We start from the raw sequence: 25782 nt of genomic DNA on the forward strand, positions 1-25782 counted from the left end.
TATTGCTTGTTGAAGCAATTTTATAATGGCTGCTTTACAATCCTAATTTTGTATGATATCAGGTAATCATTGTTTAAATTTAGTGTGCATGTTCTGGCTGTAGTTTCAATAACAATTTAGTCTCCAGAGCCCTTGTAATGCAACTGTGGACTGCTGTGTTCTTCTGGCTTCATGAGAATGTCACTCAGTCCCGGCTGGTAGTTCCAGCAAGGAATGAAGCCACCTCCCTGGGCCAGATGGTTTCACTAGGTGAGGGTTGAGTGATGCCAGACCCACAGAATGCAGAGAGTTTCTCCTGGCCTGTTCTCTGGCTGCCTGGTGCTGGCATACTTCTTGTTCGATCTCTGCAGGTGCCACTGAGAGCAGGAGGCACCCACCTGGCCTTTTGCTGCTGGAGGGAAGGGTGTATAGGAGGAAACCTCCCAAGGTCCCCTTCTGTTCCTGGATAGAAGGCTAGAAGACATCAGGCCTATAGGTGTCACTGGTGCTGTCACCTGTGGGGGACTAGGGATAGATTCTCCTGCCAGTGTGGATGGATTGTATTTTGCTGTCAGGTGTGGAACAGGTGACAGGTGGGCCCTCATGAGCACTGCTCAGCAGGACTGAGTCCACTACTGCTGCTGGATATGAGTAGGGGAATATGGCTTCCCTTTCCTAGTCTTTTGGCAAGAGAAAGTTGGCTTTTTATTCTTTCTTTTTTCCCTTCTCTTCGCCTTTCTTTTCTCTTTTCTTTCTTCTTCTTCTTCTTCTTCTTCTTCTTCTTCTTCTTCTTCTTCTTTTTTTTTTTTTTTGGTGGGGGAGGCTTGGGGGCGGGGAGGCATCTATGCTTGTTGGCACTTCTGGGTTGCAGGCACTCTCCAGGGCCCAGACCTGGGTACAGGGGATATTAGAAAGAAAACCCAGGGGTCTCAACGCACACTGTCCTTCCTTAAGCCCTGAGTTCCCTACCCAGTCCGTCCTCTCCTTTCCACCTTTCAGATTCCTTTTATAATTGTCTGCTGAATTCTTTTCAGAGTATTTAGCTGTACTTAGAGGAAAGAAGCAAGAAAAAGTGAATCAAGTGGTCTCGTCTTGGTAGGAGATTTTCTAATTTATAGCAGTTTGCACTTTTTGATGTTTGAAACTCTATGTATTATGAGTCAAAACTGAATTTGCTTAGTTTTAAAAATATGAAGAAAGAAAAGAAAAACACACAAGGTTGGTGAATGTCTTTTTTTCTATAGCAAGCTGAAAGAACATCTTACCAAATGTGTGATATGTTGCCATTAGCCCCAGATCACTATGCACATTTTTCAGCAGGCCCAGGATTGTTCAGTAAACATCTACACAAAGTCCCACTGCCTATGACATAAGCATGCAACACCTCAACCTACATCGCTGCCACCCAGTGAAAAACACCTGACGTACACAGAAGCAGAAACTGCTACCTCCCTCCCAGACGGTGCTTCTCACCATGACCCTCCACCTTTGGCTCAGGGGTCTATGCCAGCCAATTGCTAGAGACCACTACCCAAATGTCCCTACAGTTTTGAAAAATAATGCTCAAAACAGAACTTGTAACTGCTCCACAAAACTACTTCCTTCTGTTGGATCTTTCCAGTATCTGCGTTACTACCTGCTGGGAAACCCAGGCTCAGTATAACAGCACTAGCTTTGACTCCTTTCTCTCTTTCTCTCTCTCTCTCTCTCTCTCTCTCTCTCTCTCTCTCTCTCTCTCTCTCTCTCTCACACACACACACACACACACACACCTTCCACATTCAGTTTTCAAGTTGATTTCACCTGTTCTATTTCCCCATTCATGTCATCAGTATTTCACTTGCAACGACTACATGAGACAAGCTATTACTGTCACAAGGATTTCTGCTTTCAATCCTCTGTTTTCCAGTTCATCCTGTCTACTGAGTCATCCCAAAGCTGACTTTGGGCCACTTCATTGTTATAGGCAGCCAGCAGTTTTTTAAAACATCTTAAGGGGCATTTGAAGTTTGGGTTCCAAATAATTTCCTAGAGGTGTTCTCCCATTATTTCCGGCCACATATGTATGGATGGCTTTGACATGTTTGCTCAACCCACATTCTTTTCCCAAGAAGTCTCCAGGTGAATGAGGTGATCAGATATAAGGGATGTAAGGTAGCATAAAGTGGGGCACAGAGCCCAAACCATGGCAACCCAGTGTCTGTGTGGACCAGAGTCACCAAGGAAAGAAAATGTATGAGATGGCAGAGAAAGCAGTTTCCAGCAGGGAAGGGAATGGAACACAATGTTTAGGGTGAAGCAAATGTCCTAAGAGGCACATAATGGCTGCAGCCCGACTACGCTTCCTGCAATTGGATTCCCTGAGACTCCCTGTCAATAAACACCTTTTTACAAATTTGAGTTCCTCTGAGTGTGTTTCCGTTCTTTGAAATTAAATAATCCTTACAAGAGTACCCTATGAATACTGGTCATTGTTCTTTTACCTAACAATGAGCTATCTAGGCTCCCTTACGTGAGTCCCTTTGCCTGGAAGGCTTTCCCTTGCAAAGTTAGGCACCAGGGCTTCCGAACCACCTCCTCCAGGTAGTTTCCATGATTCACGACTCTCTCACTGCTCCATTCCCCCACCCCAATTTGATCATAACTTGCTTGAGAATGTGGGCAATATCCAGCGCCTAGACAGTGACTGACATATCGTAAGCATGAATCTTTATCTGTTTTTATCTACACAGCGCTTAGCAGAGTCGACACTTAAACATTGTATTAGGTGCACACATTAGTGAGGTCTGCAGGTTACTTGAAATTTTTTCCTGCCACCATGAACTTCTGTTAGTGTGAACTAGGATAAACTTGCTTTGAAATAAACAAAAATCTGCACTCATTACCACCTAGAAGGTATAGGGCACCAAACCGGGAACCAGCCCATCAACAGGAAGACGACAGAACCCTATTCACAAGGGGCTTACAGTTCTGCCACAGCTAGAAGTGAGCAACGGCACAGAGTATCTGCGTGCTTGTCATCCTGGAGACATACATCACAGAGGAAATAGGAAGCTTATAGGAAGCTTCTTTGTCCACCTCCATTAAAAAAAAAAAAAGCAAACCCCCCCCCCCAAAAAAAAAACCCCAAAAAAACCCCGTTGGTCTTCTAGGGCTTTTCCACTTACCCTTCCCCTAGAAAATACTTGAAAATGAGTAAAAAACTTCATGAAAACGTACCGAGAGGAATAAATATTAGGAGAAGAGGCGATTTTTTACAAACAAAACACATGGTTTAAATCCCCATGAACCAGCTTGTGAATCAGAGTCCTTTGTGCTCAAACTGGACTGGGAGGAAAACCAGCTTTTGTAGACCACCAACAATAAGCTCCATGGGGGGCTGGGGGGTGGGGAAGAGGAGGGCCAGGAAGAAAGACACAGGAGGCAGCCACAAAGCCTGTGACATTTAGCGGCTTATTAAGTGCAAGTCTCTCCTTCTCTCTCCTTTCCCTTCTCCCCACAAATTCTCCCCACCTGCATGCAGAAAGAGAAGACTAGAAGCAAGACTGGGTCAAACATGAAGAACAGGAAGAGAATATTAAATAGCCAGCTTTAAAAGGCTCTTTTTCCACTTGAACAAAAGTAAAATGTTCTCACAAGCGAAATGGAAAACAGAGCTTGCACCCAGGCTGTGCTACTTAACGAGAGGAGGTTTAGTGCTGATACGCCCATTGTGAGTCCACACAGTGGCGGATTTTCAAGCAAGGAAATCAATCAGTTGTGATTGGATGATTTGGGGCTCAGGAATCATCTGGTTCAAGCCAACAGGGAGCTGAGGGGGTGGCAGGATGGGGGATGGGGTGGGTAGGGTGACATGAGGTCAAGCAAGGGGTCTATTTCTTATGTCCACCACCCTCTGACCCCATCAGCCCACGTCCTCAGTCCCCACTATCCATCATGCCAGCAGACATTCAGGCTGACCTAGCTGGATTCACTTTGTCTGCTTTCTCGCCTCACTCCCGGCAACCTTCCAATGCAAAGAATTCTGCTTGCCCCGGCACACAGACTCCAGCGGTAATAAAGCCGCCTAATGCTCCTGCCGGTAATCTGTCACTTTGGTTCCCTCCTTGCTGTCTGCTTGTTCCCCATGGAGGCAAAATTTAGAAACATACCATCACGTGGGGTCTCTTCACACAGGAACGCTGGAGTGCTCTGGGTTGCAGTGACCTCAATTTCTTTCTTCCCTGCCAGAGCCGTCTGTCCTGGCTGTTTCTCACCTCCTTGGCAGACTGGGGAGCATGAATCCGTTCTGGTTTCACTAACATCTTCATGTCCTTTTTCCTTGCTGCTTACTTCAGGAATCTGCTCCAGCTTACCATGGAGATGCAATCCAGCGGTGCCCAGTTCCTTCTTCCCAGAGCTGCTGCCGCTGCTGTTGCTGACGGGGGTCAGTTCTTCTCTCTTCTTGGCCACAGGTTCCTCACAGATGAAAGGAGGTACCTCTTCAGTAGATGGGATGGGCAGCTCCCCAGGGATCAATTTGTAGCTAGCTGTCTGTTCCTCAGCCACCGTCATGGAGCGCTTTATGGCAGGAGCCCCCAGTTTCCTGGGCGTAGGACTTGGCATTGGGCTGCTGGTAAGAGGCAGCAGGCCAGAAGAAAGCTCTTCTCGGGCAGGGAGTTCAGGATATTTCTCTGCAAGGTTGACAGCTGGGGGAACCGAGAGGTGAGAACATTCAGACAGGGCCCGGCGCATTGCTTTTTTCTGCTGGGGTACTTGGTTGAGCAAAGCCCCCTCTTCGGGAGAATTCAATTTCTCCAGCTCCTTCTCGTGGTCTCTGTCATGAGAGCTGTCATTTACGTATTCCTGGGTGAACTCCACCATAGTGATCGGTGGAATGGCAGTGGGTGAATGCTCAATAGTGGGGGCTGGGCGCGCTATAGCCTCAGATAGTGAGGGCTTACATTCGAGCAGCCCAGAGTGATCATTCACCACCCCAGGCACCCGGCAGCCAGCAGTGATGCCATTCTCCTTTCCCGGAGTTGCTTCCCTCAAGCCCTGAGCCACTGGATGAAAGTTGGGGTTCCAAACACTGGTTTCTTGCTCAACATCCCGGGTGGGGATGTCAGCAGCCCCAGGGAAATCCAGATCTGGCTGGCTCTTGGTCTCTGGCCCATTCTTCCCTGCCACCTTCCCCTGAACTGTAGAGGCTTTGTTCTCATCTGGCCCCTCTCCGGGTCCCACACGGAACTCAGCTGTCTTCTGGTGTACCAAGTTTCCCTCCAAGGAATGGCAGGTTTCTGAAATCACATACCTGCTCTCAAGGTGACCCGAGGTTGCCTGACACTCCTCGTCCTGCACCTCAATGCTGAGCTCTTTGTCTAGCTTCCCCTCAAAGAAGCAGAGCTTTTTCTGCTCCAGGAAGCTGGCATTCTTCACAAGCCCGTCTTTCAGCTGCCCGTCCATGCTGACGTTCAGTCCGATTTCATTCAGTTTGCCCTCTGTCCTCTGCCACTCAAATCCAGCTTGGTTGATTTCTTTTGGGGGGTCCATTCGGCACTCTGCAGGCTTGCCCTTACAGAGCTGGCTGTAAGCGGCAGTGTGAGAGGCAGGCTGCTTGTCTGAGAGCGACATCGTCTCTTCGACTGCTCTCCCCCCTCGCTCCTGGAGCTCTAACACCACCTACGATCACACAGAGCTGGCAGTGACATCACACCAAGTCCCCAGTATTCATGACAAACCTGTCTTCCCCCCAAAGATCCTCTCTCCTCTAGCAGCTGGGTGCTAAATGTATTTACTAGTGTGAAAGAAAAGAACGAAAAAGAAACAGAAAGGAAAGAACCTGCTACTTTCTGCACAAATGCCACTGTTAAACTGGAAGTGTAATTTCCTGTTAGCTAGCACTCTGTTTAGATCTGCAGTTTATAACACGGTATGGTGCCAATCTGGGTACTGAGGATAGTAATTACTCCCGCTTTTACTGATATAGATACATGTATACCCACACGTTCACTTATCTGACACTATGCCCACACTTCCTCATTCACCCACTCAAAATACTGTTTTAAAAATAGTCAAGACTCATTTGCCAATCCCCAGTCATAACCCTTAAAGAACAATGATTTCAGAAAATGGCTCAAAATTTCACCAAAAAAAAAGACCTTACTATAGTGTCAAAATTGGAGGCATTCATTTCTCAGAGCATGAGTGGGTTTGCTGTCACAGCAACTCACCAAACTGACTTGAAAACTGATTTGAGTGGAGTCCCCAAATCTCAGTGAGAGCTTCACCTGTAGTTCTGTACTATGGAAGAGTTTAATAAAGGGTTCCTCCCAGGATCTCAGCAATCAGGGCTTTGGAGATATGTATTCTAGTTACAAGACATTTGAGTGACAATATACTCCTTGCACTTTTACTCCTGACCCTGCTCCCCACCAGTTCCCTGGACAAGCCGGTCGTGTCCCCCCCACCACCACTGCACCAGCCCTGCTCTTTCTAGCCAGCTGATTGCTTAGTTGCCATGTGAACACACTGACCTCTGGAACACAGGGACTCTGGCAATCTGTGACACAGCCCCCTGCCCCTGTTTAATCCAGCACAGTCCTTTGCTGTGCTGGCCTCTGAGCTTGTTAACTGTACATTCAGGACTGAAATATCCAGAAAAGAAAATTCTTGGGAAAAAAAAGTTACACTGAGAAGACAGGCCGTATTCTACCTTAAATTAAGCTGAGTTTTGTTGCTTCACCTGTAAGTCACTATTATGCGCTAACATAGGATACTCCAAAATATTCTATCAAGGAGGAATACACCAGATGCCTTTTTCCAAGATGAAGGAAATTCAGGCTGGATTGTTTTAAAGCCATCTGCTATCAACTACACTGATCTGGCTACAATTTTTTAATAATTTTTTTAGAAAAAAGGGCAGAGGGAGGCAAATCATAAGGGATTCTTAAATATGAAGAACAAACTGAGAGCTGCTGGAGGGGCTGTGGGTGGGGGGGATGGGTTAAATGGGTGATGGGCATTAGGGAGGGCACATGTTGGCATGGGCACTGGGTGTCACATGTAAGAGATGAATCACTGGGTTCGACTCCTAAAACCAAGACACACTGTATGTTAACTAACTTGAATTAAAAAATTTTTTTAATGTTTTATTTTATTTAAATTTGTTTTAATGTTTATTTTTTTTTAATTTTTTTTTTAAATGTTTATTTTATTTTTGAGACAGAGAGAGACAGAGCATGAACGGGGGAGGGGCAGAGAGAGAGAGGGAGACACAGAATCGGAAACAGGCTCCAGGCTCTGAGCCATCAGCCCAGAGCCTGACGCGGGGCTCGAACTCACGGACCGCGAGATCGTGACCTGGCTGAAGTCGGACGCTTAACCGACTGCGCCACCCAGGCGCCCCAATGTTTATTTATTTTTGAGACAGAGAGAGACAGAGCATGAACAAGGGAGGGGCAGAGAGAGAGGGAGACACAGAATCTGAAACGGGCTCCAGGCTCTGAGCTGTCAGCACAGAGCCTGACGCAGGGCTCGAACTCACAGACCATGAGATCATGACCTGAGCCGAAGTTGGCCGCTTAACCGACTGAGCCACCCAGGCGCCCCTATTTTATTATTTTATTTTATTTTTTATTTTATTTATTTTATTTTATTTTTGAGAGAGAGAGTAAGTGGGGAAGGGGCAGAGAGACAGGGAGACACAGAACTTGAAGCAGGCTCCAGGTTCCCTTGCTGTCGGCACAGAGCTCAAGAGGGGGCTCGAACCCATAAACTGGGAGATCGTGACCTGAGCCGGAGTCGGACACTTAACCAACTGAGCCACCCAGGTGCCCCTAACTAACCTGAATTAAAAAAAAAAAAAAAAGAAAAAAGTTCAAGTTAAGATTGCTCTCTTTGATCTATAAAATGTGATGAGATTACCAAAGCCCAGCCCAGGAAAGTTTCCTTAACTGGAGCCTCTGTCTCCAAGTACCCTTTCTCTACTATTCACATTACTCACATCACTTCTCTCAAGTCCCCAACCATAGTGCAGAAGCCAACTGTATACGCTTTCTTTTTTAAAATTTTTTTTTTCAACGTTTATTTATTTTTTTGGGGACAGAGAGAGACAGAGCATGAACGGGGGAGGGGCAGAGAGAGAGGGAGACACAGAATTGGAAACAGGCTCCAGGCTCCGAGCCATCAGCCCAGAGCCTGACGCGGGGCTCGAACTCACGGACCGCGAGATCGTGACCTGGCTGAAGTCGGACGCTTAACCGACTGCGCCACCCAGGCGCCCCTTTTTAAAAAAAATTTTTTTTTCAACGTTTATTTATTTTTTTGGGGACAGAGAGAGACAGAGCATGAACGGGGGAGGGGCAGAGAGAGAGGGAGACACAGAATTGTATACGCTTTCTGCATTAACTTCAGTACGTAACACTGGGCTATGTTGATGGTCAAGAGTGGCAGGGTTGAAAGCCTCAAAAAACGTGCTTTTCCATTTAACCTTTGTCCTGAACATAAACTGAGCCTCTCCTTCCTCTTGACCTTAAGTAGTTTAATACCAATACATGTCAAAGCCAACAAAGGTTCCTTGGCAAGGAACCAGTGTCACCTTACTCTACCACAAAGGTCATGATTCTACTAAGTAATTAGGGAAAAAGAAAGATGGAGAGTCTTGGGTACGGAAAGGCTTAGTGATAAAATATAGCTGAATTCTGGCTTTCTTATCTTTTTATACATACATTATAAGTGAATAATACAATTATGTATACATAATATAGGATGAAAATTATGAACGCCTGCAGGAGGCTGTTGTAATGCAGTCCAAACATGCCAGATGCAAATCTTAGAAAATGCCTTAGAAATTAGGTATGCCTCAACAACCCCATCCACTGAGAAACTAGTCACTCACTCCCCACCCCTAATACACACACATACACACAGCCTCAATTTATTGACACTTTTTAAAAAAATTTTTTTAATGTTTATTTATTTTTGAAACACAGAGAAAGAGCACAAGTGGGGAAGGAGTAGAGAGAGAGGGAGACACAGAATCGGAAGCAGGCTCCAGGCCCCGAGCTGTCAGCACAGAGCCCGACGCAGGGCTCAAACTCACGAACCACGAGATCATGACCTGAGCTGAAGTCGGCGCTTAACCAACTGAGCCACCCAGGCGCCCCAATTTACTGACACCTTCTATCTTTGGTTTGTGGGGAAAAAAATAATTTGGTTTGGAGTCAAAAGACCAGGTTTTAAAATTTCTCTGTGTCATTTACTAGTTATGACTCTGAGCAACACACTTAACTGTTCCTGGCTTTGGTTTGTTCCTCCGTAAAATGAGGGGGGCCTTTAAGGTGCCTTCCAGTGTCACAGTTTTAACACTTTTACGACTCAATGAAAAGGCTGAAATATGCACAAGGACTCACAGGTCTGTTGCTACGTCCAACTCAGAGTGGTTTGATTTTAACTTGGGGCTCCTGATGGTAGAGGACTACCTAGGGGATGTATGTAGCTGCAAGTCTGACAAGAGGGGCTGAGTTGGCTGCCATATTCTGAAAGGGCAGAGACAGCCTAGGTGAAGAAAAAGCATGGACACTTGTTCCTCTGAGTCAAATGATTTTTAAATTTGCGCCCCTAGAGTCCAATGATTTTTAGTTCTAGCCAGCCTATCCAGAGCCTCCCACTGGTACCAACAACAAATGAAACAAACAAATGAAGCTAAGGCAGTAACTATAGTTGTTAAGTCCCTGGTATCTTCAAATCCCGTGTATCTTGTCTCAACAACTCTATCTATAAATAGCAAACTGCAAACTGTGAGTCAGCCAAAGACCAGGAGCAGGAACCAGGAGAATGAAGCTGGCTGGTCACAAAGAAGCACATATTCTAAACTGTGGTTCCTACTACACATCAGAAATGCAGTCAGCCTGCAAGAAGACAATGTTCGGCTACTGTGCCAAGCAGAGGCCTCAGTGTTCAAGGGCTCAAGAGTCAGAGAGTTGAAGAAGAAATCGGAGAGGTCAGTGGCCAAGAAGTATAAGCCCAGACAGGAAGCCCAGAGTACAGGCGAGTGCCCAAGACATCACATCAGCTAGATGCTCAAGCTTGCACATAAGCCTGGTGTCACCTAGGGGTCTGGGTTTGAGTACAACAGGAGAACATAAGGCATAATATGGGGACACCCACAGAATCCATCTCTTGTGTAGGTGTGAAGCAACAGAAGATAAAAACCATCTAACAAGGTAGCTAACATAATGTACCCGCTGATGCTAGCTTAAAAAAAAAAAAAAAAAAAAAACTAAGAAAACGTATTCACGTATGAAGTAGGTTTTACCGCTTCCAGCAGGGAATTTGATGTGAAACGATAAAGTATTAAGTCCCTGGACTGGAGAATTACTGCATGACAATCCTTCTGATAAAGGTAGGCAAAAATAAACAAACCACCACCACCAAGAAACACCATACAAACCCCAATTTCAATAACACACAAGAGAAAAAGAAAAGCTGGCTCTCAAAATCGGAGAAACTGCCTAAAGAAAATAATATCCTATTCTTCAAGTCTCTTTTAGGACAAAAGCATTTTATTCTGTTTTGAAATTTTTATTATCGTCTTTTTAAGTTTTAATTTGCATTACCGGTGCTCATCACAAGTGCCCTCTTAATCCCCATCACCTATTTTCCCCATCCCCCCCAACCCCTCCTCTCTGGTAACCATCAGTGTGTTCTCTGTAGTTAACAGTCTGTTTTTTGGCTTGTCTCTCTCTTTTTTTCTCCTTTGCTCGTTTGTTTTGTTTCTTAAGTGGACAAGGGTCATTTTATAACAACAGTGCTGCAAGGACAATGACGTATGTGCTACGGTACAGGATCTGAACGCTGGAACTCCTCTAACTTGTGGACAAGGGTCATTTTATAACAACAGTGCTGCAAGGACAATGACGTATGTGCTACGGTACAGGATCTGAACGCTGGAACTCCTCTAACTTAATCTTCTCAATTTACAGAAGAGCAAACAGGGTCCAGAGGGGGGAAAATGAAATGGTTTGCCTAAGATCAAATGGTGAGCTACTGGAAAAGCCATGTGGAAGATGCTTGGTCTTTGACTGACAGGCTTCCCACACAACTGAGCAAAACTACATCTTAGTCACTGGATGCCTCTCCTTTTTATTGTTTCTTTTTTGCTCAGTGAAGTACTACAGACTTTAATTTACAATTTTTGTGATTAATTCAAAGCTTCCAAAACTAGTATACAATGTGTACACGTGTGGTATACGTGTATGTGTGTTTGGGGGGCAAAACAAGCTTGAAATAAAGGAGACAAAGAAGCAACTGCATTAAGATTTAGTGTCCATCTTATACCTTTATCATGGTATTGTTTTCATTGTACAAAGAATGAGGAAGGTGTGAGCAACTTCTTCCTTAGTGATCTCTGGTTATTAGTTTCCATTCTGAGAGAACTTAAATTTACATTAATGGTTTTTCACAGCTCCTCAACACTGTGAGCTTCCCCTTCATGGTGCTTCTGCATAGGCAGGCAGGTCCTGCTTCCATAGGAAAAAGTAGAGATCTAGAGGTTTTTACATAGGGAAGGGGACAGAGTGGATTATAGTTTGACTACACTATTGCTTTTGTAACACATACCAAGGAAGAAATCACAGGGAACAAGAATTAATGGGTTTAAAGATTGCCAAATGAGGTGAATGCTATCTGGCTCGTGAAAAATGGGGAAAATCTAGGACAGACTAATTAGTAAAAACTGAGGCTCTGTCAGTGCTCTGGTCCAATTCAGAATTGTAGACAGAGTTTCACTCAGGAATGCACATTCCCCCACAGGAGACAGCTGTGGCAAGGAACTCAAATCTCCCCAGCTTCTGTGATACTTTATCTGGCTCTTAGATGACAAACTTACATGATACCTTAAAAGGTTGAGCACATCCAGGCAAAAAGAAATTAAATCTACTTAAGAACCAGAAGGCTTCAATTCTAGACTCAGCTGCCACTGGAATTCCTTCCTCTTGGTTCCACTCCTACTCCTTCAGAACCCACTTAAATGTCACCTCTGTGAAGTCTCCCAGACCCCCACCCCCAAATCGGCTCATTCATGTTTTTACAATATCATACTTGCTCACACTCTATTTGGAAACTACACCATAATCGTTTACTTATGTGCCTTTCCTGGGAGCTACCGGAAGGCAAGAAAATGATGAGTCCATCTTTGCCATGGTGGTGACCAGCAATCTGATACAGTACGTAGGCTCTCAGAAAAGTTCTGCTTAGCGGAAGGATGAATGGATTCCTTGAATACAGACTATAATTTGACTTGACCCTTCCCATCATTAAACTCATCTAGAGAGGTTCCAATTTGGAAGGTCCTTTGGGTTAAAGATTTTTAAGTTCCACTCTGAGTCTAAGGAAAGTACATAGATACACCCATGTGTCTGGTCAGTGGTGGTTTCTAAGGCTTTATTTATTTATTATTTAATTTTTGACACTTAGTCCTTTTTTGAGAAAGACAGCGTGAACGAGGGAAAGAGAGAGAGAGGGAGACACAGAATCTGAAGCAGGCTCCAGGCTCTGAGCTGTCAGCACAGAGACTGGCGTGGGTCTTGAACTCACGAACTGTGAGATCATGACCTGAGCTGAAGTCGGATGCCCAACACACTGAGCCACTCAGGTGCCCCTCTAAGGCTCTTTTATGAGACCATATAACGACATGTCTAGCCTCCAAGGGTGCTGGCACAACTTGCAGGTCTCTAAAGGTCTCTGATCTTAGCAGACGTACCGGCAGATGTTTCTGTTTTCGTCTGTACCTTCAGCTAGTACCCAACCTGTTCAGGGCCTTGGTTTTGATATGTTCCACAACTGGTTTCTCTGCATCTCTCCTAGTCGTTACCAAGGCAACAAAACTACTTTCCAGATTGACCAAATGTTCCCTGATATTGTCTCCAGAAAACAATTTCTAATAAATTATCATTACAATGACAGTCAATAATTCCACTGATTACAATGACTGATACTCTTTACTAATAAAACCTGAAGGTTACAAAGTTGCAATCTAAGTTTCTTACCTGAAAGTAAATAATGTTTGTGTTTATATACATATATATATATATACACGCACAACCATCTCAAAGCCATATTCTACTGAATTTCAGAAATGTTTCTTAGTACATATTTAACTCAAGAAAATGGTGATTCTCCCTAATTGAGTTTCAAAGATTGGGAAATAGGTAGGATTTTAAAAAAACGAAACCAGCAATCTAACTTATGTGACTCCTGATAAAAGTAATTCACCTACTGGGACCCCAAAAATGGAGGCCTGGCTCCTATCACAAATCTAGAGTCAAGTCAGCCTGCACTTTTGGGAAATGCCTGTCAAGGTAACCTAATATATACCAATCACAAACCTCCAACTCTGCTTTAGTTAGCTTACCTTACCCTAGAAAATAGGAACTGCTAGTCTTATAAGGAAATCCCCAACCTCTTAGTCACTCATGCTGTCATGCAGTGCCTCTTCTAATGCTCTATAAAACTCCCTCTTGCCCCAAATTCCTCGGGAAAAGTGCACCTCTGCTTGTTAGGCACTGTACTCCCCCAATCCATGGATTGTTTTCCTTTGAATAAAGGACATCAAACTCCTATCTAAACTGGATTATTTTTGTCATTTGACACCCTTAAGCATTAAAATGTTTATAGATGAAAAGTCCCCCAAGAAGTATGACTTGGAAATTCTAACCCTTTGTTCTTTTAGCATAGTATTGACCTTCCCATGGCCTCAAGAAAGAAAAGAGAATCATCCAATTAAAATAGGTAAACACCCCCCGTCCCACATCACTTCCAGCATAAAGTCTAATATCCTCTGCTTACGGAGGCAACAGACAACTCCCAGGACCCTTTGAGAGCTTGTATTCCTTCTCTCAATTTCATCTCAAAATGTTTCACAGATCTCCCTGCTCCCCAAACTTGACTTATATGCCAGTCACTCCAAAATGTTTGCTACTCCTCAAATATTCCAGGCATTTGTACTTCACTATGCCTCTACGCAGTCTATCCCCTAGAATGTTTTACCTGACCTAGCTCTATAAACTCTTAGCTCACACTATATTATAAAACTTCTCTCATTAGAGTAAAATTATGTTTGTGTTTATCTCCCCACTCTAGAATCCTGGAGAAGCAGAGAATGTGTCGTTAATCTACCTTTAGAATGTGGGAGTAATGTTACCTGGTGTCTGTTGAATGAATGAATGAATGAATGAATGAATGAATGAATGAATTAAATTACTAAAAAGTCCAAATCATTTTGAGTGTCCACTATTCACAGTGTAACAGGAACATTGTATGATAATTAGATTTTTGTTTAACTTATACAAATTATCGGGGCGCCTGGGTGGCTCAGTCGGTTAAGCATCCGACTTCGGCTCAGGTCATGATCTCGCGGTCCGTGAGTTCGAGCCCCGTGTCGGGCTCTGTGCTGACAGCTCAGAGCCTGGAGCCTGCTTGGAATTCTGTGTGTCTCTCTCTCTGCCCCTCCCCCACTCATGCTCTGTCTCTCTCTCTCTCTCTCTGTCAAAAATAAATAAACATTAAAAAAAAAATTTAAGCTTATACAAGTTATCATTGCTAAACAGTTTAAAAATTACCAATTTCAACCTGCTCACAGCTGAGATGGTCTGCATTAACATTTTAGGTTAAAAAGAAGAGGTAAGGGATGGGGCGCTGTGGGGGGGGGGGGACGGGGCGGGGCTCAGGTGGTGAAGCATCTAACTTCGCCTCAGGTCATGATCTTGCGGGTTCGTGATTTTGAGCCCCGCTTTGGGCTCTGTGCTGACAGCTTGGAGCCTGGAGCCTGGAGCCTGGAGTCTTCTTTGGATTCTGTCTGTCTGTCTGTCTGTCTCTCTCTCTCTCTCTCTCTGCCCCTCCCCTGCTTGCACTCTGTCTCTCCCTCCCTCAAAATAATAAACATTAAAATTAATGTTAAATTAAGTGTAAATTTTTTTAATAATAAAAAAATAAGAAGTAAGGGGAATAAAGGGAAGATCTCTTTATTGTCCACTTTATATTTTACTTTATTTTATTACTATTCTTTTTTAAGATTTTATTTTCAAGTAATCTCTATACCCAATGTGGGGCTCGAACTTACCACCCCAAGATCAAGAGTTACATGCTCTACTGACTGAGCCAGCCAGGCACACCTGTCCACTTCATATTTTAGAGAAATAGATATATCTGCAACACCAAAAATCAGAAGCTAAATTGTTCTATCATTTTTTTTTCTGAATCTGCCAATGCTATTGTCACCAGAGGACAAAAGTGACCAGTGAAGGGAGTGTGAGCGGAAGAACCAACCTCATCAAGAAAAACAAAAAAATTTAGTGTTTATTTCTTTTTGAGAGAGAGAGAGGGACAGCAAGCAGGTGAGGGGCAGACAGAGAGGGACACACAGAATCTGAAGCAGGCTCCAGGCTCCAAACTATCAGCAGAGAGCTTGACGCAGGACTTGAACCCACAAATTGTGAGATCATGGCCTGAGCCGAAGTCAGACGCTTAAGCAACGGAGCCACCGAGGTGCCCCACCAACCTCATTTTAAAGTAGAAAAATTAATATCTGCTGGACTCATTTCAAAGAATATTTACATGCACTGGGTCAAATGAGGCAAACATTAGCACAGGTTCTTTGAGGGTTGAGAGAGTTTAAGAGTGCTGAACATATAGTAAATTTCAAAAAAAAAAAAAAAATGATAGCTATTTGGGGCACCTGGGTGGCTCAGTCGGTTAAGCGTATGACTTCGGCTCAGGTCATGATCTTGGGGTTAGTGAGTTCGAGCCCCACGTCAGGGGCTCTGTGCTGACAGCTCAGAGCTTGGAGCCTGCTTTGGATTCTGTGTCTCCCTCTCTCTCTCTGGCCCTCCCCTGCTCACGCTGTCTCTCTCTCTCTCAAAAATGAATAAACTTAAAAAAAAAAAGTCTGACTGTTGATTTCAGCTCAGGTCATGATCTCACTGGTTTGTGGGATCGAGCCCCACACCTCAGGCTCTACACTGACAGTGCAGACCTTTCTTGGGATTCTCTCTCTCCCTGTCTCTCTGCCCCTTCCCTGCTTGTGCTTGCTCTCTCTCTTTCTCTAAATAAACATTTTTTTTAAATGGTAGCTATTTTTAGTTGTATGGCATATACAATTTTCCACTACATTTCTTTAATAAACAGCATTTAAAAAACCAACAACAGAGAATAAGCAGGTAAATGGGAAGAAAGCGGTAAGGAAAGGAACTATAGGAAGGGCACTATAGTTAAGAAGAAATATTACTTAATCAATACTTTACCAGTTGTAAAACTGTAGCAAGTTTAAGATTACAAATGTAATCTTCTCATCTGCCGAGCATATTTTATTTGTAAAACTGTTAGGATTTGGGGTTTATAAATTACTTCAAGTTTCATGCCAAGAGAACTTCCCACCATAAACCGACGTTTCCCAGCTGTTGGATGATGGGCTCAGGCAAACTAAAGAAAATGAAGCCAGAAAAAAGGAGGCTAGGTTCTAACTTTGGCAAAGGGAAGGGCCTGTCTACAGGGATCCGTGATAACTATCGCACTCAGGGAACAACATGCCAAGTGCACAGTCACTCACAGCTCTACCTGGCTGCCGGTGAAGTGACAGCATTGACTAGAGTCCAGTAGAGGGAGGCTCTTTCAAACTGGCTCTTCCATTCACAAAAAACAGTCCCAAAGGAAGTCCTTTTCTGCCAAGGTGACCTCAGATTACCTGAAGTATCACAATCCTCCCTGCCTAGAACAACATGCAATATATGTGAAGAAGCCCTCTGGTAAAGTTTCCCTAAACTTGAAAGTGGCATGAAAAGATAAAAGGAGAGGGAACACTAAGCCAAAAGAGACATTAGCAGTCTATTCACTCTCCCTACTTCCAAAGAGGGTTAAGACTCACAAAAGATAATTCATTTATAATTTTTAATATGTCATCAGGCATCATATGTATGTAAAGCTCAATACTATGTGTTAGGGAAAACACATGAATAAGTCAGACACATTTTATTCTGCCTGGAGAATAAAATGCTAGACCGAGTCAAAAGACCTAGATCCCAATCCCAAATTAGCCTCTGATTCAAAATGTATGTCCTCATGAGGTGTTTCCACTTCTCTACCTAAAAAAGTACTTACTTAGTGCTTAGACATTAAGAAAATATAATGACTAATTTTCCACCTTTTTCTTTTTAAGAACCTAAAACTTCTGGAAGGTTCCTCTGAGAAAAGAATGAGAAAAGGACGGGCCCTAGAGTTGGAAAGACTTCGGTTCAAATTCTGCCTCTGCCACTATACTATCTGCATGACCTTAATGTGGAGAGTCTCCATTTTTCTCATCTATAAAATGGAGAGAATACTACGTAGTATTGTTTTGTGTGTGTGTACGTGTGTGTGTGTCTACTTACCTACCTACCTACCTATAGATAATTAGGCACATGATATTAACAGATGGTAGTTACTATTAATTGCTAGCAATCTAGGAGTAGGCAGTTAACATGAATGATCTGAAGTGAAAAACAAAGAAAAAATATAATAAGGCCAGGCCTACAACCAGTTGTGGATGAAACATCACAGCCTACACGGAACAGTGGTAGTTGGGTATGAGGGGCTACCCTGCCCCGTCCCCTATCACAAATCACTATACTCCCTGTTCCACTCAGTTTCCTGCCTCAGACTCCAGGCTTACTTGAAGCTCTGTATCTGCACATTCTCCTGCTTCTTGGACACCTTAGAATAAGCGTCACTAAGGGCGCTGGGAGGCTCAGTCCGTTGAGTTGGTTAAGTGTCTGACTCTTAATTTTGGTTCAGGTCATGATCTCATGATTCGTGGGATCAAGCCCTATGTCAGGTTCTGTGCTGACAGCAGGGACCCTGCTTGGGATTCTCTCTCTCTGCTCCTCACCCTCTTGCATACTCTCTCACTCTTAAAATAAATAAATAAACAAACATTAAAAAAAAAAAAAGAATAAGCCTTACTAGAAAGATACAAGATCTGCAAGAAGAAAACATCAAAATACCAGTGAGGGACAAGGACATGTAAACCTGAACACGTGAAGTTACTGAACATGGCATGTTACTGTGTCGTTGGATAGAAAACCTCACCATACAAGACAACAACTCTCCCCCGATAACCGATACATTTAATGTGATTCAAAGAAAAACAGTGACTGGATTTTTGTTTTGTTTTGTGTTTTTACAAAACTATACAAGTCAATTCTCAGATTTTTATGTAGTAATAAGCAAGGAGAGTCAGGAAAACTCTAAGAAACACTAACAGGGTGAGGAGTGGGACTGGACTAGACCTATTAGATATTAAAATATACTATGAAATATGAAAATATACTTTTCAACGAGAAGACCAATGAATCAGAAAAGAAAATCCAGAAATAGACCAACTATGTACGGGAATTTAGAGCATGACAAAGGCAGCACTTCAGTGGGAGACAGATTAAGACACATGTTGGTGGACAACCGAGTAATTCTATATCACATCTCATAAATACACACACACACACGCCAGGAAATTCTAGATTGATCAAAGATTCAAAATGTGAAAAACTAGAAACAGAAATTATTTTTATAATCTCAGAGTAGGGATGGTTTTTATAAACTCAGTAATACACAAGGAAGCCCCTAAATAAGTAAACCCAAAATAAATCCACGCCAATAAATCACTGTTCACCTGTTAGATCAGCACACAAACAAAAAATGTGCACTAGTGGAGGAAGGCCAGAAGAGCAGGTACTGGTATACACTGAGGGTGAGTACATCCCTGGGGCCCTGTGGGGAACAATGTGGCAACACCTGTCAAAATTACGAACACATTCTTCAAACCAGAGAGTCTACTCCAGAGGTCCCTTTTATTACACAGATGTACTTGCACAAGTATGCAAGTATGACATTCTGTATGTACAGGGACAGTCTATGCACCTTGTTTCTAATAAAGAAAAACCAGGAGGGGTGCCTGGGTGGCTCAGTTAGTTAAGTGCCTGACTCGATTCAGGCTCAGGTCGCGACCTCATGGTTCTTGAATTTGAGCCCCACACTGGGCTCTGTGCTGACAGCACGGAGCCTGCTTAGGATTCTCTCTCTCCCTCTCTCACAAATAAATAAACTTGAAAAGACAAAAAAGAAAAGAAAAACTAGGAAACGCTTAGATGTCTATCAATAAAGAAGTGATAAAATACATTAGGGTATACCCACATGATGCAATACTATACAGCTGTTAAATAAGAATGAGGTCCCCTTCTTTGTACTGATTTATAAAGATTTTTACAATAACTGTTAAGTTTATAAACCAAGGCACACATCAGTATGTATTATATGTCTCATCTGTATAAAATCTGCAAATATATATGCTATTGCTTCTTTATGTGTAAATTTTCTCTGGAAGGATGTGTAAGACACTGTTAACACTGGGTGCCTCTGGAGAGGGAAATTTGAATGGGGACTGATGGAGGGAGGCAGACTTACATTTAAGTGTATACCCCTTTGTACCACGGGAATGTACTAACATTCAAAAATTAGTTAAAAAAATTATCCATTAAAAAAGTATAGATTGTCCTTAGGGAAAAGGTGTGATCGAAATCTAGCAGAAACACCAAATTTTGCCTGAAACCCACCATTCTCTCCTCAGCCCCTTTGCAAGGCCACCCCTAACCCAAGTCTCTGGTCCTGGCCTGGCCAAGGCTGGGCCCCAACAGTTCTCAAACTTCTGCTTTGCTTGCTCAAGAATCAAAACAAATCCTCTCGCTACATTTCTTTAGAAATACTGAGCAAAAAGAAATGGCTAGAGTTCAGGAAAACATTACCCTTGAAACTAAAGAGTCTACAAACTCTAGACAAACTCTAGTAAAGAACTGGAAGTGTTAATGAAGGCTGGAAAGCCCTCTACATATGACTTCATTTCCTGCCTCGGTAATAGGGTAGCTAACAGAAGAAACATAAGAACAGAAAAGACGAGAATGTCTTACGCAGATAAATGACCTTTAGTATTCTCTACACACACAGCACGTGTTCCTCACTGGGTACAAATCCATGCAAATCACAAGCTTGACCTCAAACAACAAGTCCACACCATGCAGCACATCATCCCCTGACGAAGCCTCTCCAAAACCCCAGGGCCAACTGGTGTTATTTTAATTTCTGGAGTTAGTAGCTGCATCATGCGAGGTGGGAAACAGCATCATCTGTAGGCTGAAAAAACTCAAACGCCAGGAAACATCTTTTCGAAGGTTAGGCTCCGGGAAGCTATGATTAGATATAGTATACTTTTCAGGGAAAAAAAAAAGAAAGAAAGAAAAGAAAACATCTCTAAATCTCAAAGGAATCATCTTGCTCAATCTCATTCCAATAACTTGACTGATGAGATCCAAAAAGGGCAAAATTATGAGGAATCGCACACTGGCAAGTTTTATGAGTCGTCCGTAGATGTAGAGTATGTTTTACGGACAACAACTGATGCCCCAAGCTCTGCCCAACATGCACCTGGAGTCAATGGCTGTGAGCATCAAAGTGGTAAAAGATGTGGTGCGACACTGACAGATCATTTCCCGCTACTCAGAAACACAAAGTCTGTGCCTACCAATGCTGGTCCTCATATGGGGAAGACCATTTTCACGGATTCTAAAAGCAATTTGGATATTCAGTCCCACCAGCACAAGCTACAAATATATACAGACAAAAAAAAAAAAAAAAAAAAAAAAAAAATCCCACGCATACAGCTGAACTTGAAATGTTTTCTTTCCTCCTGTGAATCCTTATACAAAATAATGATTAAATCTGGCTGTAAGCTTTACACACAGGAGGCAAAAAAAAAAAAATTTTTTTTTTAATGAAGAATAGTGGATGGTGACAGGCCTTCTGCTAAACAATTTATTGTTTGAAATTCTACTTCCTCTAAAGCTCAAGGTTCGGTGCTGGGTAAAAAAGGCATGCAACCAAGTCACCAGCCTCCTCAAGCTGGACACAAGGCATGCCCTGGCTGCAGAAAACACGTCATTAGCAATTACACATTTTCATGCCAACAAACCAATGATTAACAAGGATGATTAGAATCTGGACGGAACCGAAGCATGAGCTCTGTGCCTTTTGGATGCTGACTCAAAAGCCACAAGCACACACATCGCCCCATGGCAGGGTCATACCGCTGGACTTTAGTTGCTTGGATCTCTCTCGCTCCTGGACGGGAGACTTTGGCAAAAGTGGAGTCAGGCCTCGGGACTTGGTAGGTCTCATGTAGCCTTTCATCGGTTCTGCCACTCTGCTTTTATCTTCCTTCTTCCCTTCTCCGGGTGCCTTGGGTTCAGACTTTTCAGTCATTGTGTCAGGTGCCTCCAAGATCTTATCTTTGGGCTCTGGGAGTTCAAGATCCTCGGAAGCAGTCACTATTAACTGATCTACCACCTGCAACGGGGTAGTCGCAGCTTTGCCATCCAAGGAATCGGACTGGAATTCTGGTGTTGCCAAGGAAATCGATTCTGATTCAGTGATTGGAGAAGCCAGGCTAACTTCTTCCACTTTATTTTCTTCACTTTTCGGAGGCAAAAGAGCCCTATCTACCTCCTTATCCAAACCATCTGGGTCCTTGGAATCGCTACTGTCAGCATTTTGGTCCTCACACAAATTGGGCTTTTGTGCTTTGTCTCCTAATAAGTCAGGGATTTGAACTGGAGCAGCACCTCCCTCAGACTCTTTCTTTTTAGTAACTGGGTGTGTTGGAAAATTATTACTATCCGCACACGTTTCTAGGACTCTGACCTCACCTGTTAAGCTTTGGTCTTCTACTGGCACTCTGGAAAGAAAGTGTTCCTTTGCAAGCTCTGTGATTTTTTCTATTGAATGCTTAGATGCACCACTGGGCACTGACTCAGATTCTCCTATCACATGTCCTCCCTCTATCCCTGCTTCAGTTTTCACGGGATCGGCAAGCTCACCTTTATTCTTAAGACAGCTACCCCCCTGACGGTTAACTGTTTCTGTGGCTGCTGTAGAAGTTAGGGTAACTCCTCCTGTGCTTGTAGAAGGCATAACAACGGAGGGGGCCTTGGGTCTTTCTTGATCTGAGACTCCATCTTTGCTGCGGTTATCCACCACTAATGATGTGGATATCTGGGCTGGAGTTGTCTCTTGCCCACTTTCTGCCAAGGAGTTTGGGAAAGAAACACCCTCCTTTACTACTTGAGAAGCAGGAGTGGGTGGTCCTTCACAGGCTGCTGACTCCCGAGCCTCTGGAGAGGCTGACTTATTCATCAACCCTGGTGGTGTTCTGGGGCAGGTAAACGTAATATTTCTATTTTCATCCATGTAGCCCATTCCTTCAATTCTGTGGTCCCCTGTGGTTTCCATGGGAACATGTATTTTTGTTGCATCTATCTTATTCTCCAGAAGATGCTTCTCGGGAAAACTATTTTTAACCTTTTTACTTTTTCCATCATTGCTCCTTTTATTTGGTTTGTCAGCCACTGCAGTGTGTCCCTTGGCTGCATCTGTCTTATTCTCCTCAGACACTACTGAAGGAACAAATCCTGCCCCCTGGATTTGGTCTTGGCAGCTCACATCTGTCACCTTGGTAGCTGATTCAATAACAGCAGAGTCCTTGACTGTGTTTGTTTTGTTCCCACCAAGAGCTTTGTTCCCAAGCTCAAAAGAATTAACCTCAACATTTCTCCCCTTTCGGTCACCTACTTCCACTGTGGGAATAGCTAATGCATGTGAGAACAGAGGACCATGAGTTAAGGGGAAAGGGAGTCCTAAATCCTTGTTCTGATGAGGAGTGCTACCAGTATCTCCATCTTTCCCTACAAAAGATGGGCTGGGGATTTCTTCCTTGCTCTCCATTCGAGCAGGCTGTGTGGGATAATTATTTTTGAACTTTTTGGTTTTTCCCTCACTACTCCTTTTCTTAGGCTTTTCAGAAATCCAGGGAGCTGCCTCACCATCCATCCAAGGACACTTTCCTTCCTTGCTCTGGTTACTGACACCCATATCTACAGCTGTGGCTCCTTGTTCTGCTCTAGCTCCGGAAGTCTGAGTAACGCCTGCCCCATTTCCCAAATGAACTAATGTGTGCGAGGTGCCTGCCCCCCTAGGGTCGGCTGTCTCCATAGGCTTCCCCGTTACCACTGCCTCAGGGAGATCCGCTGCGGTCCCTGGTGGCTTTGAAGAACCCAGCTCCTCACACTTCAGCCCAGCAGTCATTCTTTCAGTTCTAGGGGTCGACTCGCTTGGTGCAAGAACAGCTGGGCCATCCTTCCAGCTGTCCAGAAGAAATGGTGGCTCAGACCTTGCTCTACCCTTCCCAGAACTGGCTCTTACCTTCCCAGAACCTGCCCTTCCCTTCCTGTTTCTGCCGTCCCCTGCCATTCTCTGAGATGGCTCATTCCCTAACCCAGGTACCTGAACTAACACCTCGTCCTGCGGCTGCCTGGAAGCCAAGATGCTCATCTCTTGTCTTTGCTTGGGAAAAGCTTCCTTTGTTAGTTCTTTAATCTCTTCAGCTCCTTCCAAAAACCCTTTCTGTCTGTCTTTCTGCAATTCAGTCACCTTACTTTTATCATTCCCTTCTTTTAGACTACTTCCTAATGAGGCACCAGCTGGCAAAGTGGGCACGAGAGTAGGCAGTACTTTTCCTGCTATGGGTTTGGAACCCCCATCCACAGACTCTTGGTCCAAGGCAGGAGAGCAACTCTCTTTGGGTCTGATCTCCAAAGGAATTTCTACTCTGTGTGCAGAACATTCTGTCAGGGGTCCTTTTAGATCGGGCGACCCTACTGTCTGGCTTTTATCCACAGGGGTCTTCGGGTGGGGTGCACGCTGTGGTTTGCATTCCTCTTGTTGCAGTGATTTCTGGTCCTGGCCCAGTGGTACTGACTTGTTATCTTTGACCTCTGCTTCTATTCTTGGCTTGGGCTGAGAACTTCCTGCAGTTTTGGGGGAAGACTTTGTATCTTCCAAAGGACACAAAGGAACACTGAGACTTTCTGAGATGAAGGTCTCAGCTACCAGTTTGGCGGCTGTGGAATCCATTTCACAGTCCTTTTTTAAGGTTTCTCTGGATGCCAGTCCACCTTCCATGCCCATAGTGGTAGATAAGCCGGGGAAAACACCTGATTGCTGCGCGTCAGCTGCAAAGGGATGACCTTTATGGTCCTCTACACTGTCATCATCCCAAGGTCCCCCAGCCCGGGGTTGAGAATATCTCTTTTGCTTTGGTTTCTTCTTTTTTTTCTTCATCATCATCGGTGGGCTTTCTATATCCCAGGCCTCCCTGCCAAGATCTCTCTTGGGTTCAAGGAAGTCAACATGAACAGTTTTCCTTTGGTTCCCAGGATCACCACAGGGAGATGAACCAGAGACCCAACCCAACTCAGACAGAGAGCAGGGTCCCAGCCCAGGATCAAGAGTCTTCCGTGGAGAAGAGACTCCCAGCAGCTCAGGAGGGACCCTGGCAGGCCTGGGCCGAGTGGACCTGCGGTCACTGGGTCTGCACACTTGTTTGCCTTGTATGGGAGGGGTACCTGCAATACATGAAGTTGGCCAAAATTCCAAACAGAAAACTCCTTGTTATTGTTTCTTTTTTTAAAAAAAGTCCATTTACTGACTCAGTTAAGTCTATTTTCACCAACCTACATACTATTTACAGTTTTTTTCCAAAACATTTCTCACCCTCAGCTAGGATCAGCAAATACTTAGCAAAGATCATCATCTCAGGCAAAGAAAAAAAAAATTCAGAGATCTTCTAACCTTCTGTAACAAGTACTGCCTGTAAATCTCATCAGATCCTTATTTACGTTTGTCATTATTTTTAATAGGTACATAAATCCCAATTCTACAACACGATGATTCTACAAGACGATAAGCTCCTATCTCTTTGGTGACATTTGTTAATTAACTGAATGAAATACATATGATTTTGGACAGAATTTACAATTCTAAGAGTCTGTCACCAATATTATCCTAATTACTTGTCAAGCTAACCAGATCGACTCTGGGAAACAGACCAGAAGGCCAGACTTATGCTACTGGGGAAAATAAAAAGGAAGAAGATAAAAGATACTGAATTAGTAATTTGGCCAAAGAAAAATCCTCATCATTCCAGAACCAAAACCTTCTACTTTGAAAGACAAATGTGTTAGATTTCAATGTTCTGTTCCTAAATGTTCTTCCTGAAAGAGAAAGATAAACATAATGCCCAGTAGGGTTATAAATTAAAACAACTAGGATAGGCACCCTTGGAAAAGTTTCAGGAAATCAACTGGTCCAACCTCCTGTCACTATGTCGATGCAGTATGGATTCAAGATCCTGGGAAGAGTGTCACTAAGAGCAGGTCTAAGACAACTCTTATCAAGTCAACCCAATGAAATGACTTCGGAGGACATTAAAATATACTTAAGTAGCACTTTTGCTCTTTTTTACCCTCCAAAGTCCTCCAAATGCTACCCTATATTTAACACCTCAGGTCAATTACTGCTTCTCTCAAAAACTGCAAGGCTTTAGTACCCCCACAACACCTATAACATTTAATTTGGCAATTAACCAGCAGCTATTTGGTGCTATTTTATTCAATTATTATATAAAACTTTGGTTTCAGAGTTCATGCACCTGGGAACTTTCCTCACCATCCAGGCTATGATATAACAACACAAGGGCAATGGCCCAGACTTAAATATCTGTGTGCCTTAGCATGGCATATTTCATACACAATAAGGACTTGATAAATCTTTATTGCTATGTTTAAAAAACATTTTAAAAAACCAAACTTTATTTAGCTCCTTCTTGGGGCTAGACAGTATGCAAGCACTAGA

At 43.6% G+C, this 25782-nt stretch overlaps 1 protein-coding gene across 22 annotated transcripts in view; it reads right to left on the reverse strand.

The window, feature by feature from the left end:
- The window catches only part of MAP4 (microtubule associated protein 4), a 207249-nt gene that overhangs the window by 28585 nt on the left and 152882 nt on the right, over positions 1-25782 (reverse strand). For 14 of the 22 annotated variants that reach the window (XM_045049578.1, XM_045049566.1, XM_045049551.1 and 11 more), the window contains one exon: positions 21123-24494. The exons of the other annotated variants lie outside the window; for them this stretch is intronic. In XM_045049578.1, the coding sequence (XP_044905513.1) occupies positions 21123-24494 (3372 nt within the window). The remainder of the gene's footprint in view (positions 1-21122; positions 24495-25782) is intronic. 22 annotated transcript variants of the gene reach the window in all.

The sequence above is a fragment of the Felis catus genome, chromosome A2, assembly GCF_018350175.1.
Source record: "Felis catus isolate Fca126 chromosome A2, F.catus_Fca126_mat1.0, whole genome shotgun sequence".
NCBI lineage: Eukaryota > Metazoa > Chordata > Mammalia > Carnivora > Felidae > Felis > Felis catus.